General features: G+C 47.4%; 1 protein-coding gene across 8 annotated transcripts in view; it reads right to left on the bottom strand.

Moving 5' to 3' along the window:
* LOC110513526 (CREB-binding protein) overlaps positions 1–16065 on the bottom strand; it is a 69255-nt gene that overhangs the window by 15975 nt on the left and 37215 nt on the right. The window contains exons 5-16 of one of the 8 annotated variants that reach the window (XM_090204345.1): positions 11739–11852; positions 10228–10470; positions 8208–8295; positions 7845–7985; positions 7375–7492; positions 5232–5421; positions 4989–5051; positions 4689–4810; positions 3716–3919; positions 3137–3463; positions 2600–2788; positions 2271–2439 (exon numbers count right to left, since the gene is read on the bottom strand). In XM_090204345.1, coding sequence (XP_090060471.1) covers positions 2271–2439; positions 2600–2788; positions 3137–3463; positions 3716–3919; positions 4689–4810; positions 4989–5051; positions 5232–5421; positions 7375–7492; positions 7845–7985; positions 8208–8295; positions 10228–10470; positions 11739–11852 — 1968 coding nt within the window. Of the gene's footprint in view, positions 1–2270; positions 2440–2599; positions 2789–3136; positions 3464–3715; positions 3920–4688; positions 4811–4988; positions 5052–5231; positions 5422–5655; positions 5752–7302; positions 7347–7374; positions 7493–7844; positions 7986–8207; positions 8296–10227; positions 10471–11738; positions 11853–16065 lie in introns of those variants that run through there. The other 7 variants (XM_090204346.1, XM_090204349.1, XM_090204347.1 and 4 more) reach the window with 7 other exon arrangements.

Here is a 16065-nt window from a genome sequence, read left to right as displayed (position 1 = left end):
GGCTAGAGAGAGCGGTGGCTAGAGAGAGCGGTGGCTAGAGAGAGCGGTGGCTAGAGAGAGCGGTGGCTAGAGAGAGCGGTGGCTAGAGAGAGCGGTGGCTAGAGAGAGCGGTGGCTAGAGAGAGCGGTGGCTAGAGAGAGCGAGAGGGGTGGCTAGAGAGAGCGAGAGGGGTGGCTAGAGAGAGCGAGAGGGGTGGCTAGAGAGAGCGAGAGGGGTGGCTAGAGAGAGCGAGAGGGGTGGCTAGAGAGAGCGAGAGGGGTGGCTAGAGAGAGCGAGAGGGGTGGCTAGAGAGAGCGAGAGGGGTGGCTAGAGAGAGCGAGAGGGGTGGCTAGAGAGAGCGAGAGGGGTGGCTAGAGAGAGCGAGAGGTGGCTAGAGAGAGCGAGAGGTGGCTAGAGAGAGCGAGAGGTGGCTAGAGAGAGCGAGAGGTGGCTAGAGAGAGCGAGTGGTGGCTAGAGAGAGCGAGTGGGGTGGCTAGAGAGAGCGAGTGGTGGCTAGAGAGAGCGAGTGGGGTGGCTAGAGAGCGAGAGAGCGATGGCTAGAGAGCGATGGCTAGAGAGCGAGAGAGCGATGGCTAGAGAGCGAGAGAGCGATGGCTAGAGAGCGAGAGAGCAATGGCTAGAGAGCGAGAGAGCAATGGCTAGAGAGCGATGGCTAGGGAGCGAGAGAGCGATGGCTAGAGAGCGATGGCTAGAGAGCGAGAGAGCGATGGCTAGAGAGCGATGGCTAGAGAGCGAGAGCGATGGCTAGAGAGCGAGAGAGCGATGGCTAGAGAGCGAGAGAGCGATGGCTAGAGAGCGAGAGAGCAATGGCTAGAGAGCGAGAGAGCAATGGCTAGAGAGCGAGAGAGCAATGGCTAGAGAGCGAGAGAGCAATGGCTAGAGAGCGAGAGAGCAATGGCTAGAGAGCGAGAGAGCAATGGCTAGAGAGCGAGAGAGCAATGGCTAGAGAGCGAGAGAGCAATGGCTAGAGAGCGATGGCTAGAGAGCGAGAGAGCGATGGCTAGAGAGCGAGAGAGCGATGGCTAGAGAGCGAGAGAGCGATGGCTAGAGAGCGAGAGAGCGATGGCTAGAGAGCGAGAGAGCGATGGCTAGAGAGCGAGAGAGCGATGGCTAGAGAGCGATGGCTAGAGAGCGAGAGAGCGATGGCTAGAGAGCGAGAGAGCGATGGCTAGAGAGCGAGAGAGCGATGGCTAGAGAGCGATGGCTAGAGAGCGATGGCTAGAGAGCGATGGCTAGAGAGCGATGGCTAGAGAGCGAGATGGCTAGAGAGCGAGATGGCTAGAGAGCGAGATGGCTAGAGAGCGAGATGGCTAGAGAGCGAGATGGCTAGAGAGCGAGATGGCTAGAGAGCGAGATGGCTAGAGAGAGATGGCTAGAGAGAGATGGCTAGAGAGAGATGGCTAGAGAGAGATGGCTAGAGAGAGATGGCTAGAGAGAGATGGCTAGAGAGAGAGATGGCTAGAGAGAGAGATGGCTAGAGAGAGAGATGGCTAGAGAGAGAGATGGCTAGAGAGATGGCTAGAGAAAGTTGCAAGAGATGGCTAGAGAGAGATTGCTAGAGAAAGAGAGATGGCTAGAGAGAGAGATTGCAAGAGAAAGTTGCAAGCGATGGCTAGAGAGAGATTGCTAGAGAAAGAGAGATGGCTAGAGAGAGAGATTGCAAGAGAAAGTTGCAAGCGATGGCTAGAGAGAGATTGCTAGAGAAAGAGAGATGGCTAGAGAGAGAGATTGCTAGAGAAAGTTGCAAGAGATGGCTAGATTGCTAGAGAGATTGCTAGAGAAAGAGAGATGGCTAGAGAGAGATTGCTAGAGAAAGAGAGATGCCTAGAGAGAGATTGCTAGAGAAAGAGAGATGGCTAGAGAGATTGCTAGAGAAAGAGAGATGGCTAGAGAGAGAGAGATGGTGAGAGATAGAGAGATGGTGAGAGAGAGAGATTGCTAGAGAAAGAGAGATGGCTAGAGAGAATGGCGAGAGAGAGGAAGGTGACCAGAATACAATTTTGATAAACTCCCATATCTACTGGGTGAAATACCAGTGTGCCATCACAGCAGCAAGCTTTGTGACCTGTTGCCACAAGAAAAGTTCAACCAGTGAAAAACAAACACCATTGTAAATACAACCTATATTTATTTTTCCTTTTGTACTTTAACTATTTGCACATCGTTACAACACTGTAGATACACATAATATGACAATGTCTTTTTTCTTTTAGAACTTTTTATTGTTTATTATCCATTTCACTTGCGGAGAGGAGAGAGAGAGAGCTCACTTTTCCTCCGTGACTGAGAAGGGGATGAGGACACTGAGCCGTTGGCTCCTCCCCCCTCCTCCTCTTTGGGCTCAGTCTTCATCTCCAGCTTCTTTTCCTCAGTCTCCATTGGCACCTGCTTCTCTTCTGGCTCCTCCTTCACTGACAGTGAACCAGAGTCCTCCTCAGTCTGCAAACAGGAAGTAAAGATGGGCAATTAAAAAAGCTAGGGGAAATGCCTTGTTTACAGTATAAAACATGTGATTCATAGCTTCTATTTCTATGATTCAACATTGTCTAATGACATGGATGGACTCCACATGACTTCTGGATGAACAAACAAAACACACCTCCATCTTGGGCTCGGTCTTGCCACTGGCAGACTCAAACTCCCGCTGGTCCCTAAGCCGCGGCTCGGCCTTGGTCTCCTGGGCCGGCAGGTCAGGCAAAGCATGCTGGGAGTGCGAATGCAAGTCGCCGCTGGCGGCAGAAGCTGGGGTGGGCACCCGGTTATCCAGACTGGCACCTGTCTGAGAAAGCTGAAAGAGAGAGAGGAGAGAGCGCCAGAGTGAGAGGAAGAGCGAGAAAAAAGGAGAGTGAGCAAAAGAAAGAAAGAGGGAAAAAGGAGGAATACTAAAAAGAGGGTCTAATGAGCAGTTAGTGGAAAGTAAGTTCTTCACAATTTGTGAAAACAGTGAGTGAGAGACAAGTGAGTTTGGTGGACAGATGAGACATTCCATGGTTGTCATGCAGCTAGAACACAAGATGGCATGGTCAACGGAGGTCAAAAGGTCAACCAGAAAGGGTTGAAGGTGAGAGGTTAAAAAGGTCGTCATAGGTAGAAGTTCGAGGTGGAAGGGCATGCCATGTGGTCTCAGGGCTCTCACCGGCGTGGTCGGGGGCTGCACTGTAGGAAGCTCCGGTTGGGGTTGGGACTGAGTCTGTGGCTGGAGGGGGGTATGTGGCTGGGGTTGAGGAGGCTGGGTCAGGTTTGGGCGGGGAGGGGTGTTGGAAGGACCAGGACCGGGGGTGGAAAGGGTGGGGGTTGAGCTGCGGCTGGATGGCTTGGGGGGCTGCAGGTTAGTTGTGGGCCCCCCTGTGGAGGAAGAGGGTGGAGGAGTGGCGCGCAGGGGGGGCTGGGAGGGGAGCTGGGGGCCCAGGGGACCAAGTGCGCTCATGGGGAGGTTAGCACTCTGCTGCTGCGGCGACTGCTGCTGTAGGAAGAGAGAGGAGGCACACACACACAACAGAAGACACAAGATGACGCAGAACAACGATTACATACACATAAACCAAACACGCACGAACTTGAGTTAAGGGAACCTCATGATAGTCAGTGTGTGAGTTGTGACGGTTAATGATTTTAGTGGGTAATTGAACCCCCCCATCCATCTCTCACCCTTGTGACAGTAACCCAGGCCTTCCCTCCCACCATCTATCCAAACCTCCCTCCCTTTATCTCTCACCTGTGTGACAGCAGCCTGTGCTGGGGGCTGGCCTAGACCCAGGTTGTTAGCATTCATGGCGCCGGAGGCAGAGGGGGGAAATGGGGTCTGAGGGGGATGGAATTGACCATTTTGATTGGCCGTCTGGCCCACCATGCTGCTGCCGCCGCCGTGGGCTCCCAGCATGCCCTGGGCCTGTGGCATCCGCGAGGGAGACAGACCCATCTGAGGAGGAGAGTGTTACCGTGGTAATAGGAGAACCAATCAATCAAATCCTAGATATACACAAACACAATGTAGCGTAAAGAGGAGTATGGCAGCCTCAATGCTATAGTCTGGGGCCCCTAAAATACAGCATCATTTCAATATATTCCTTCAAGCCTATGTGAATACCAATTTAAAATCCGAATACAACCAGTTTGCCATTTCAATTAATCACTGTGCCGTCTCTTCCAGACAGCACCAACAGAGGGGTTGTCTATAACGGGAGAGATCATCAATTATCACTACGAGAGCTCTCGACAAGGCGGCGCCATCAGTGAGAAAGTGGTGCTCTGACTCAAATCGCTAGGAAAACTAAAATAAATGGTGCGTTGTGTGCTGAAACGTGACCCCTGTTACTCCCGCATCCCACGCTTCGGTTTTTACTAAAGAACTGTCGCCGTGATGCTGCTGAGCGTTAAGAGGGAATGCTGGGAGGACAAACTCTCTCTCACATCCCTTGTTCTCTCCATTCTCTCTCTGTCAGTCTTGGTACAACAGTAAACCATGCCAGCAGTGCTGTACGCATAATTTCATCCTAACTGACTGACTGACACTTCTCTCTTGGCCACTAAAAATACTCTCCAACATGCGGTGAGTCATGGCTGGAGAGAACATGATGTCCTGAGTCTCAAATGGCATCCTATTCCCTACATAGGGCTCTGGGCAAAATTAGAGCACTATGGGAGGTGTTGACAGGACACCCTTGTATATCCTTGTGTGTGGTACTCACGGAGGGAACGGAGCCTATGTTGATCTGTGTGGGGTGGTTCATGGGGGAGACGGCACGGGGGCCTAGAGGCTGCTGGGACATCTGGATGTTGGGCAGGGCCATGGGGCTGAACTGATTGAGCCCTGCAGAGAAGAGGTGGAGCACAACGTCAGGCAAGACACACGCGCCCTCACCACGCACACACAACACACCTGTAGAGAGATGCTAAGCGCATACATCAAATTGATCAACACGAATACGCAGATTCACACCACACACACAAATTGCCTTAGGTGAGAAAACCTAGGGTGGGGTTTGTACCTTGAACAATTTGCATGCGATTCATGATCTGATTTGGCACATTGGGCATAGACACAGGTCCATCTGAGGAAGAGGAGGAAGGAGAGAAAGACAGCAGGATAAAGTAAGGGTTGGAGAAGAGCAGCAAACAAAAATGGCAGAAAAGCAACCCCCCCAAACAGTTCCAGAAAAGCCCTGGCTTTGGACCACCCACCACTACCACCTCCAGAGTGTTAGGGTTTAGGGTCATGGCTTGGTACTCACTCTGTGGCCTAACAGACTGCCCAGGGCCCAGGGTGTTGGGCTGCTGGAGACCTCCAGGCTGCTGTTGGGCTCCTGCAGCCATCAGAGGCCCCTGGTTGATGATCTGTTTCTGGAGCCGAGACCTCCTCTTCTCCTCCAGCTCCTTCTGGATTTTATAGATCTTCTCTGCCAGAAAGTGGTAGTATTCATCCTGCAGGGGAGACAACAAATTAATGAATAAAATGGTTGGGTAATGTAGTTCAAAACAATCTAGCAGTCTAAAAACTACAAACTATTAGACTGCATAAAAACTAGTTTACCACCATTATGGCTCATCAACTTCAGTGCTCAAGTGTTGGTAAGAGCACAAACTGATAGAACAGATAAAAGCAGGACACTGAGAACTATTCAAGGGGCTTGTTTCTGGGGAATGTGAGCTGTGGACCCTGCTGTTGGCAGACTCATACATTTCCACCCCCCCCCCCCAGCGCGTGCGTCGTACCCTAATGTTGGCAAACTCGTACATGTCCCCCTCCACCTGCCCAGCGCGTGCGTCGTACCCTAACGTTGCCAAACTCGTACAGTGCATTCAGAAAGTATTCAGACCCCTTGATTATATTTTTTCCCTCAATCTACACCCAATACCCCAGAATGACAAATCGAAAACAGGTTTATACATTTTAGCAAATTTTTTTACAGAAATTCCTTATTTACATAAGTATTCAGACCATTTGATATGAGACTCGAAATAGAGATCACTTGCATCCTGTTAACATTGATCATCCTGGAGATGTTTCTACAACTTGGGAGAACTTGGTAAATTCAATTGATTGAACATTATTTGGAAAGGTACACACCTGTCTATATAAGGTCCCATATTTGACAGAGCATGTCAGAGCAAACACCAAGCCATGAGGTCGAAGGAATTGTCTGTAGAGCTCCGAGACAAGATTGTGTCGCGGCACAGATCTGGGGAAGGGTACCAAAACATATCTGCAGCATTGAAGGTCCCCAAGAACACAGTGGCCTCTCTCATTCTTAAATGAAAGAAGTTTGGAACCACCAAGACTCTTGCTAGAGCTGGCCGCTAGGCAAAACTGGGCAATTGTGGGAGTAGGGCCATGGTCAGGGAGGTGACCAAGAACCCGATGGTCACTGACAGAGAGCTCCAGAGTTCCTCTGTGGAGATAGGAGAACCTTCCAGAAGGACAACCATCTCTGTAGCACTCCACCAATCAGGCCTTCATGGTTGTGGCCAGATGGAAGCCAATCATCAGTAAAAAGGCACATGACAGCCCGCTTGGAGTTTGCTAAAAGGCACCTAAAGGACTGAAAAACAAGAGTCTCTTTGGCCTGAATTCCAAGCGTCACACCCAGAGGAAACCTGGCACCATCACTACGGTGAAGCATGGTGGTGGCAGGATAATGCTGTGGGGATGTTAAGCAGCAGGGACTGGGAGACTAGTCAGGATCGAGGCAAAGAAGAACAGAGCAAAGTATAAAAAGATCATTGATGAAAACCTACTCCAGAGCACTCAGGACCTCAGACTGGGGTGAAGGTTCACCTTCCAAACAGGACAACAACCCTAAGCAAACAGCCAAGACAATGCATGACTGGCTACGGGACAAGTCTCTGAATGCCCTTGAGTGGCCCAACCAGAGCCCAGACTTGAACCTGATCTAATATCTCTGGAGACCTGAAAATGGCTGTGCAGCAACGCTCCCCATCCAACCTGACAGAGCTCAAGTGGCTCTGCAGTGAAAAAAGTTGAGAAACTCCAAATATAGGTTTGCCAAGCCTGTAGCGTCATGCCCAAGAAGACAAGGCTGTAATCGCTGTCAAAGGTGCTTCAACAAAGTACTGAGTAAAGGGTCTGAATACTTATGTAAATGTGATTATTTTAAATTTTTAATACATTTGAAAACATTTCTAAAAATCTGTTTTTGCTTTGTAATTATGGGCTATTGAACTTACTCCATTTTAGAATAAGGCTGTAACGTAACAAAATGTGGAAAAAGTCAAGGGGTCTGAATACTTTCCGAATGCACTGTACCCCGCCACCTTCCTAGCTTGTGTGTGTGTGTGTCGTACCCTGCTGTTGGCAGATTCGTACATGTCCCCCTCCACCTTCCTAGCTTGTGTGTGTGTGTGTGTGTGTCGTACCCTGCTGTTGGCAGACTCGTACATGTCCCCCTCGACCTTCCTAGCGTATGCCACCAGGTTCTCCATCCGCCTATCCTTTAGAGCTGCCGGATCTGGGGTGGGGAAAATGGCTTGTACTCTGGACAGAGAGAAGTAGAGGGAGAGAGCAGAGGCATTGAATAAACAAACTAATGAACATGGGAAGGACTCTTGAGTCTCTTTCCAAGTGATTCACTGCTTATGTCACCTTAAGACCATGACTTTCTCATTACAGAGCTTCTGATATAAGTGGATGTGGGTGGTTGTGACTAGGAAGTTGTTTGTGTGGTGGGTGACAATAAATCTAAAGGCTCCCGGTGAGTCCCAATACAAAACCACTGCTTTGGAACTGAACCACGGCTCTGAGAGACTTGTGTTTACTATTCCATTGAGATAAGAGTATTTTAACAGTTTTCAATGGTCGTTTTCCCACTGGAGCCATCTGGACGTACAGTTTGTGGACGAGGTGGTTGCGGAGGTCCTGAGTGACGTGTTCATGCCAGTTCTTCCTGACTCCAGATGCTGAGAGGGGGGCGGCGGTGGGCAGGCTACCCCCCATGGAGCCAACAACTGACCCGTCGGACAGCAGCTGACTGACAGGGGGAGGAGAAGGGGAGATTAGGACAAGGGAAAACATCTTTCAATACAGCTAAATGTACTCACTTATTATCCATGATCGTGCTGTACGCCTACTTTCATGTTTCAGTCACAATCTATTTCTCAGCTAAAGCAACAGTTTTTTGAATAACTACTTGATCAATAATTCAATTCCTTGGCACAGCTCCTAGACATGATGTATGTTTGCCGAGACTCACTTGTTGGCGTTGAGAGAGTCCGAGTGCAGATTGGTCTGATCTGACGAGGCCACGCCCATCGTCCCGCCCCCCAGAGCCATCTGGTTACCTGGAGAAAGAGAGACACAGCAAGTTAGAATCTGTATGTGTGTCTAGACGCAAGTTAAGATTGTATTATACACACACACACACGTCTCGTCAGACAAGACAGAAGCACACACACGCTTTAATGTTTACGCAGTTAAATTAAGTAGAAACTGTTACTAGACGGTTAACCAAACAATAAAACCTGTTGAGCAAGGCCCAATGGAGACTGACTAAACTATGATCTCTTAATCAAACACTTCTCCCAAACTGACACACCTGGGATCGTGCTCATTAGGCAGCAAACAGAAAATTGATTGAAACACGGAGTACCTTGGGGCTGTGTTTCTGGACCTAAGGAAGGCTTTTGATACTGTGAGATTTTGTCATTCTCATTACAAAATGGTCCAAGTTCAACTTTTCCCCCAATGCCTTGAGATGGATGAAATCATACCTTGAAGGCAGAACTCAGTGTGTCAGAGTGAGCGATGAGCTGTCGCCCACTCTTAGCTATGATGTGGGCGTGCCACAAGGGTCAATACTGGGGCCCCTCATGTTCAGCCTGTACATTAATGACCTGCCTTCTGTCTGTACTGGGTCTGAAGTTCAAATGTATGCAGATGATACATGTGCATGCAAAGAGCAAACAACAAGCTGCACAAGTACTGAACCAGATGTCTATGTGTCAGGGGAGAAGCTCCAGGTGGTATCTGATTTTAAGTACCTTGGCATCATACTTGATTCCAACCTCTCTTTTAAAAAGCATGTGAAAAAGGTCATTCAGATAACCAAATACGAAATTGTTTGGCTACAGAGGTAGCAAAACTGTACTTCAAATCTACGATACTCCCCCACTTAACATACTGCTTGACTAGTTGGGCCCAAGCTTGCTGTACAACATTAAAACCTATTCAGTCTGTCTACAAACAGGCTCTCAAAGTGCTTGATAAGAAGCCCAATAGCCATCATCACTGTCACATCCTCCACAAGCATGAGCTCCTGAGTTGGGAAAATCTTGTGCAATACACTGACACATGTCTTGTATTCAAGATCCTAAATGCCCTGGCTCCCCCTCCACTCAGTAGTTTTGTTAAACAGAAAACCCAAACATATGGCAGCAGATCCACAAGGTCTGCCATGAGAGGTGACTGTATAGTTCCCTTAAGGAAAACCACCTTTAGTAAATCCGCTTTCTCTGTGAGAGCTTCCCATGTCTGGAATACACTGCCATCAGACACACATAACTGCACCACCTATCACACTTTCACAAAATGTATGAATACATGGCTAAAGGTCAATCAGATTTGTGATCATAATCCCTAGATGTATATTGCCACTTTCCATGTTGTCTGTAGCTTGTGAGGTATGGAAACACTGTTGCTTTAATGAATTTTTTCTTGCTGCTTTTTGTTCTGTTGCTCTGTCTGTACGCTACGTCTTGCTTGTCCTATGTTGCTCTGTCTGTATGCTACGTCTTGCTTGTCCTATGTTGCTCTGTCTGTATGCTACGTCTTGCTTGTCCTATGTTGCTCTGTCTGTATGCTACGTCTTGCTTGTCCTATGTTGCTCTGTCTGTATGCTATGTCTTGCTTGTCCTATGTTGCTCTGTCTGTATGCTACGTCTTGCTTGTCCTATGTTGCTCTGTCTGTATGCTACGTCTTGCTTGTCCTATTGTTGCTCTGCGTGTGCTCACTGCTCAATGATTGTCTATATTGTAATTGTTTTTAATAACCTGCCCAGGGACTGCGGTTGAAAATTAGCCGGCTGGCTAAAACCAGCACTTTTAATGAAACATTGATTAATGTCCACTGTCCCTGTAAAAATAAAAATAAACTCAAACCTGAACTGGTCCAATAAGAAACACTAATTCCCATTTTCCATTCCTAAACATTTCCAAAATGTCTTCTGTGGAGTATCCTAATGAACACAGCCCTGCTATACGAAACCATACTTTACCTAGTGCATTGATGGGTCTCATCAGCTGTGGATGCTGCCCCTGGGTAGCGTTCTGTCCCTCTGGGGGGGTCTGACCGGGGGTGGGGGTCTGGTTGCTGTACGGCAGGCCCAGGGCAGCATAGGCCCTCTGCATGGAGGAGGGGTCGATGGGGGTGGGGGTGTTGAGGGAGGGAGAGCTGGGAGGGCCAGAGACCACAGAGGCCAGGGAGTTCTGGAGGGCAGCGTTGGGGGAACTCAGCAAGGCTGGAGGGGGGGGAAGAGAGATTCTAGTTAACATTGATTGATTGATTTGACTATGATAAACATATGCTGTTAGCTATAGTCCTATACAATGTAATCAAACAAATATACACGGTCATGTAGGCACACATTCATGTATACACACACACACACACAAAGCTTTCATAACCTGATTGATATTTATTCTTGGAACTTTACTTGCCATGAGATAGCCGTGTGAAACAGCAGATATGGTTCTAATCTTAGTGGTTTAACCACATTATGACACACAAGAGCTGTAGAAATTCCTTCAGGGGGTATTACATGTGTAAAATCTGCATATTAAATAGAGTTCAGCCAACATACTACTCTAAGTCTGCGTCCCAAATGGGACCCTATTCCCTATAGTGCACTATGGGCCCTGGTGTATGTAGGGAATAGGGTGCAATTTGGGACGCATCATAAGACAAAAAGAAAATCAGAGGAGAACAAACTGAAACGTTGCTTGCTATTTACACTGGCAGGAGTAAAGTCAGTGGTGCCATTGTGCTTTCCAGCATGTGAATCAAGCAGAGAGAAACAAACTCTCTGAAGAACAGAGTGATGAAAGAAGCTGAGCAGAGGGAGAGAGAATGAGCAAGCAGAGAACAAGAGAGAAAGAAGGAGTAAAAGAGCAAAGGGAAAAAAACAAGTAAGCAGAGTAAGGCAAAGAGAAGGAGAGAGAGGGAGCAATTAGCAGAGTGAGAGAACAAGAAAGCAGAGTAAGGCAAAGAGAGGGAGCAATTAGCAGAGTGAGAGAACAAGAAAGGAGAAAGAGAAAAAAAACATCCATGGAGGCAGGCAGTCATCTGGGGGGGGGGGGGGGGGGGGTTAAATGAATCATCAGCCCACCAGCCAATCCCTCAGCAGGACAGCCACACACCCTCCATCCCCCTCCTCTCCCTCCTGCGTCTCGGATTACAAGCCCAGCAGGAGTCCACTCTTGCTCATCGAGCTGTTCATAGCCAGCCCTGTGGAACTCTAGCCTGGTCCCAGTTCTGATTGTGCCGTCTTGCCTAGATCTACGGTCATTGGCAAGACAGCACAAACATATCTAAGACCAGGCTAGAGGAACACACGGCTAGTATATAGATATCTACAGGTGGCGGTGTCTTATGGATGATGAAGTACTCATTGAGTAGGATGAGGTGGTTTCTAGTCACTGATCTAAGTTTCGGGTTTTCACCCTAAATGGTTGATATATGGGGAGTCAGTAAACGGATCCTAGATCAGTGTGTGTGGGTACTACTCACGTTGCTGGTTCTTCTTGTCACTGGCGTTCTTTAGCGGCAGGCAGACAGGACAGTCGTGCCGCGTACAGTTCTTCCAGTGTGAGATGATCTGTCTGGATGACGCACAGTGAGCCACTACAGAGGGGAAAGGAAGAGCAGAGGGAACACAGCGTTACACCACCTGTAACACAGGTTTAATACAGTGAAATGCCTTTCTTGCACTAAACCCAACAATGCAGTAATCAATATAATGCTAAAAAATAACAAGGTAGAATAAAATGAAATAAACACATGAGAAGTACGCCACATTACCAAAAGTATTGCTCTTCGAACATCTTATTCCAAAATCACGGGCATTAATATGGAGTTGGTTCCCCCTTTGCTGCTGTAACAGCCTCCACTATAGTGGAAAGCCTTCCCAGAAGATGTTCGAACACTGCAGCGGGGACTCAATTCATCCGCAACAGCATTAGTGAGGTCGGGCACTGATTTTGGCCGATTTGTCCAGGCGTGCAGTCGGCTTTCCAATTCATCCCAAAGGTGTTCGGTGGGGTTGAGGTCAGGGCTCTGTGCAGGCAGTCAAGTTCTTCCACACCGAACTCAACAAACCATTTCTGTATGGACCTCGCTTTGTGCACAGGGACAATGTCATGCTGAAACAGGGAAAAGCCTTCCCCAAACTATTGCCAAAAAGTTGGAAGCACAGAATCGTCTAGAATGTCATTGTATGCTGTAGCGTTAAGATTTCCCTTCACTGCAACTAAGGGGCCTAGACCGAACAATAAAAAAAAAAAAGCCCCAGAACATTATTCTTCCTCTACCAAACTTTAGTTGGCTCTATGCATTCTGGCCGGTAGCGTTCTCCTGGCATTCAACAAACCCAGATTTGTCTGTCGGACTGCCAGATGGTGAGGCATGATTCATCACTCCAGAGAACGCGTTTCCACTGCTCCAGAGTCCAATGGTGGCAAGCTTTATACCACTTCAGCCAACACATGGTATTGGGCATGGTGATCCAAGGCTTGTGTGCAGCTGCTCGGCAATGGAAACCCGTTTCATGAAGCTCCCGATGAGTTCTTGTGCGGACTTTGCGTCCAGAGGCAGTTTGGAATTCGGTGTTGCAAGGACCGAATTTTTACACGCTACACGTTTCAGCACTTGGCGGTCCCGTTCTGTGGCCTACCACTAACGCTGAGCCGCTGTTGCTCCTAGACGTTTCCACTTCACAGCACTTACAGTTGACCGGGGCAACTCTAGCAGGGCAGAAATTAGACGAACGAAAGTTCAATTTTGGTTTCATCTGACCAGAGCACCTTCTTCCACATGTTTGGTGTGTCTCCCAGGTGGCTTGTGGCAAACTTTAAACGACACTTTTTATGGATATCTTTAAGAAATGGCTTTCTTCTTGCCACTCTTCCATAAAGGCCAGATGTGTGCAATATACGACTGATTGTTGTCCTATGGACAGAGTCTCCCACCTCAGCTGTAGATCTCTGCAGTTCATCCAGAGTGATCATGGGCCTCTTGGCTGCATCTCTGATCAGTCTTCTCCTTGTATGAGCTGAAAGTTTAGAGGGACGGCCAGGTCTTGGTAGATTTGCAGTGGTCTGATACTCCTTCCATTTCAATATTATCGCTTGCACAGTGCTCCTTGGGATGTTTAAAGCTTGGGAAATCTGTTTGTATCCAAATCCGGCTTTAAACTTCTTCACAACAGTATCTCGGACCTGCCTGGTGTGTTCCTTGTTCTTCATGATGCTCTCTGCGCTTTTGACGGACCTCTGAGACTATCACAGTGCAGGTGCATTTATACGGAGACTTGATTACACACAGATGGATTGTATTTATCATCATTAGTCATTTAGGTCAACATTGGATCATTCAGAGATCCTCACTGAACTTCTGGAGAGAGTTTGCTGCACTGAAAGTAAAGGGGCTGAATAATTTTGCACGCCCAATTTTTCAGTTTTTGATTTGTTAAAAAAGTTTGAAATATCCAATAAATGTCGTTCCACTTCATGATTGTGTCCCACTTGTTGTTGATTCTTCACAAAAAAATACAGTTTTTATCTTTATGTTTGAAGCCTGAAATGTGGCAAAATGTCACAAAGTTCAAGGGGGCCGAATACTTTCGCAAGGCACTGTACTTGTATGCTCAGTCAGATTATATCAAGGACACGCTAGATAATATCTAGTAATATCATCAACCATGTGTAGTAAGTGATTATGATTGATCGTTTTTTTATAAGATAAGTTTAATGCTAGCTAGCAACTTACCTTGGCTTACTGCATTCGCATAACAGGCAGTCTCCTTGTGGAGTGCAACGAGAGAGAGGCAGGTCGTTATTGCGTTAGACTAGTTAACTGTAAGGTTGCAAGATTGGGTCCCCCGAGCTGACAAGGTGAAAATCTGTCGTTCTGCTCCTGAACAAAGCAGTTAACCCACCATTCCTAGGCCATCATTGAAAATAAGAATGTGTTCGTAACTGACTTGCCTAGTTAAAATAAGGCTGTAACTTCTGAATACAATATATATGGATAAATACATGTTTAAAAATGTCAGCAAATGAAGAACAGATGACTCTTGGTCAACCAATGTTTCTTTGTCGGTGACAGCCCTAGATTCCAACCACACAAGCCTTAGACTGTTCCCTTTGTTTACGGTACTGGTGCATCAGGTCTGACACCAACAGGCTACTGAACAGCTTCTAAATAGCTAACAAAATGGCTACATGGACTATCTGGGTTGACTCGTGTTATGATTTTTGGGGGGGCACTGTTTCCATGTACGATCACAAGACTCTATATATCTATATGTGTTTGTGTGTATGTGTGTATGTATGTATATATACACACTAGAGGTCGACCGATTAATCGGAATGGCCGATTAATTAGGGCAGATTTCAAGTTTTCATAACAATCGGAAATCTGTATTTTTTGGCGCCGATTTGCCGATTTGTAAAAAAGGTAATACCTTTATTTAAAAATGATCAAATATAATTGTTTCCTCAATCTACACACTATACCCCATAATGACAAAGAACTGATTTTTTAGAAATGGTGGGGGAAAAAATTCAGACCCTTTACTCAGCTCCTTGTGAAAGCACCTGTGGCAGTGATTAAAGCCTGGAGTCTTCTTGGGTATGATGCTACAAGCTTGGCACACCTGTATTTGGGGAGTCTCCCCCATTCTTCTCTGCAGATCCCCTCGAGCTCTGTCAGGTTGGATGGGGAGCATCACTGCACAGCCATTTTCAGGTCTCTCCAGAGATGTTCAATCGGGTTCAAGTCCGGGCTCTGGCTGGGCCACTCAAGGACATTCAGAGACTTGTTCCGAAACCACTCCTGCGTTGTCTTGGGAGTGTGCCTAGGGTTGTTGTCTTGTTGGAAGATGAACCTTCACCCCAGTCTGAGGTCCTGAGTGGTCTGGAGCAGGGTTTCATCAAGGATCTCTTTGTACTTTGCTCTGTTCATCTTTCCCTCGATCCTGACTAGTCTCCCAGTACCGGTCGCTGAAAAACCTCCCCACAGCTCTCATGGTCAGAGAGTCTTCAGGTGCCTTTTTGCAAACTTCAAGCGGGCTGTCTTGTGCCTTTCACTGATGAGTGACTTCTGTCTGACCACTCTACCATAAAGACCTGATTGGTGGAGTGCTGCAGAGATGGGTGTTCTTCTGGAAGGTTCTCCCATCACCACAGAGGAACTCTGTTAGAGTGAGCATTGAGTCCTTGGTCACATCCCTGACCAAGGCACTTCTCCCCTGATTGCTAAGTTTGGCTGGGCAGCCAGCTCTAGGAAGAGTCTTGGTGGTTTTCTCCATTGAAGAATGATGGAGGCCACTGTGTTCTTGGGGACCTTCAATGGAGCAGAAATGTTTTGGTACCCTTCCCCAGATCTGTGCCTTGACACAATCCTGTCTCTGAGCTCTACAGACAATTCCTTCAACCTCATGGCTTGGTTTTTGCTCTGACATGCACTGTCAACTGTGGGACCTTTATAAAGACAGGTGTGCCTTTCTCGTGTTCAATCAATTGAATTTGCCACAAGTGGACTCCAATCAAGTTTTAGGAACATCAAGGATGATCAATGTTAACAGAATGCACCTGAGCTCAATTTCGAGTCTCATAGCAAAGGGTCTGAATACTTGTGTAAATAAGGTATCCGTTTTAATTTGATTCATTCATTTTAGAATGAGGCTATAATGTAACAAAATGTAGAAAAGATGAAGGGGTCTGAATACTTTCTGAATGCACTGTTTGAATAAAATCAAATATATATATGTTGGCTACCGAGCTTGTCTGATGCTTTAAGCACTGCGATTAAAAATGACAAATTACTAAAAAGAGGG

The sequence above is a fragment of the Oncorhynchus mykiss genome, chromosome 17 (genome assembly GCF_057628025.1).
Source record: "Oncorhynchus mykiss isolate SJ-2025 chromosome 17, ASM5762802v1, whole genome shotgun sequence".
NCBI lineage: Eukaryota > Metazoa > Chordata > Actinopteri > Salmoniformes > Salmonidae > Oncorhynchus > Oncorhynchus mykiss.
This window is presented reverse-complemented; position numbering and strand designations above follow the sequence as displayed.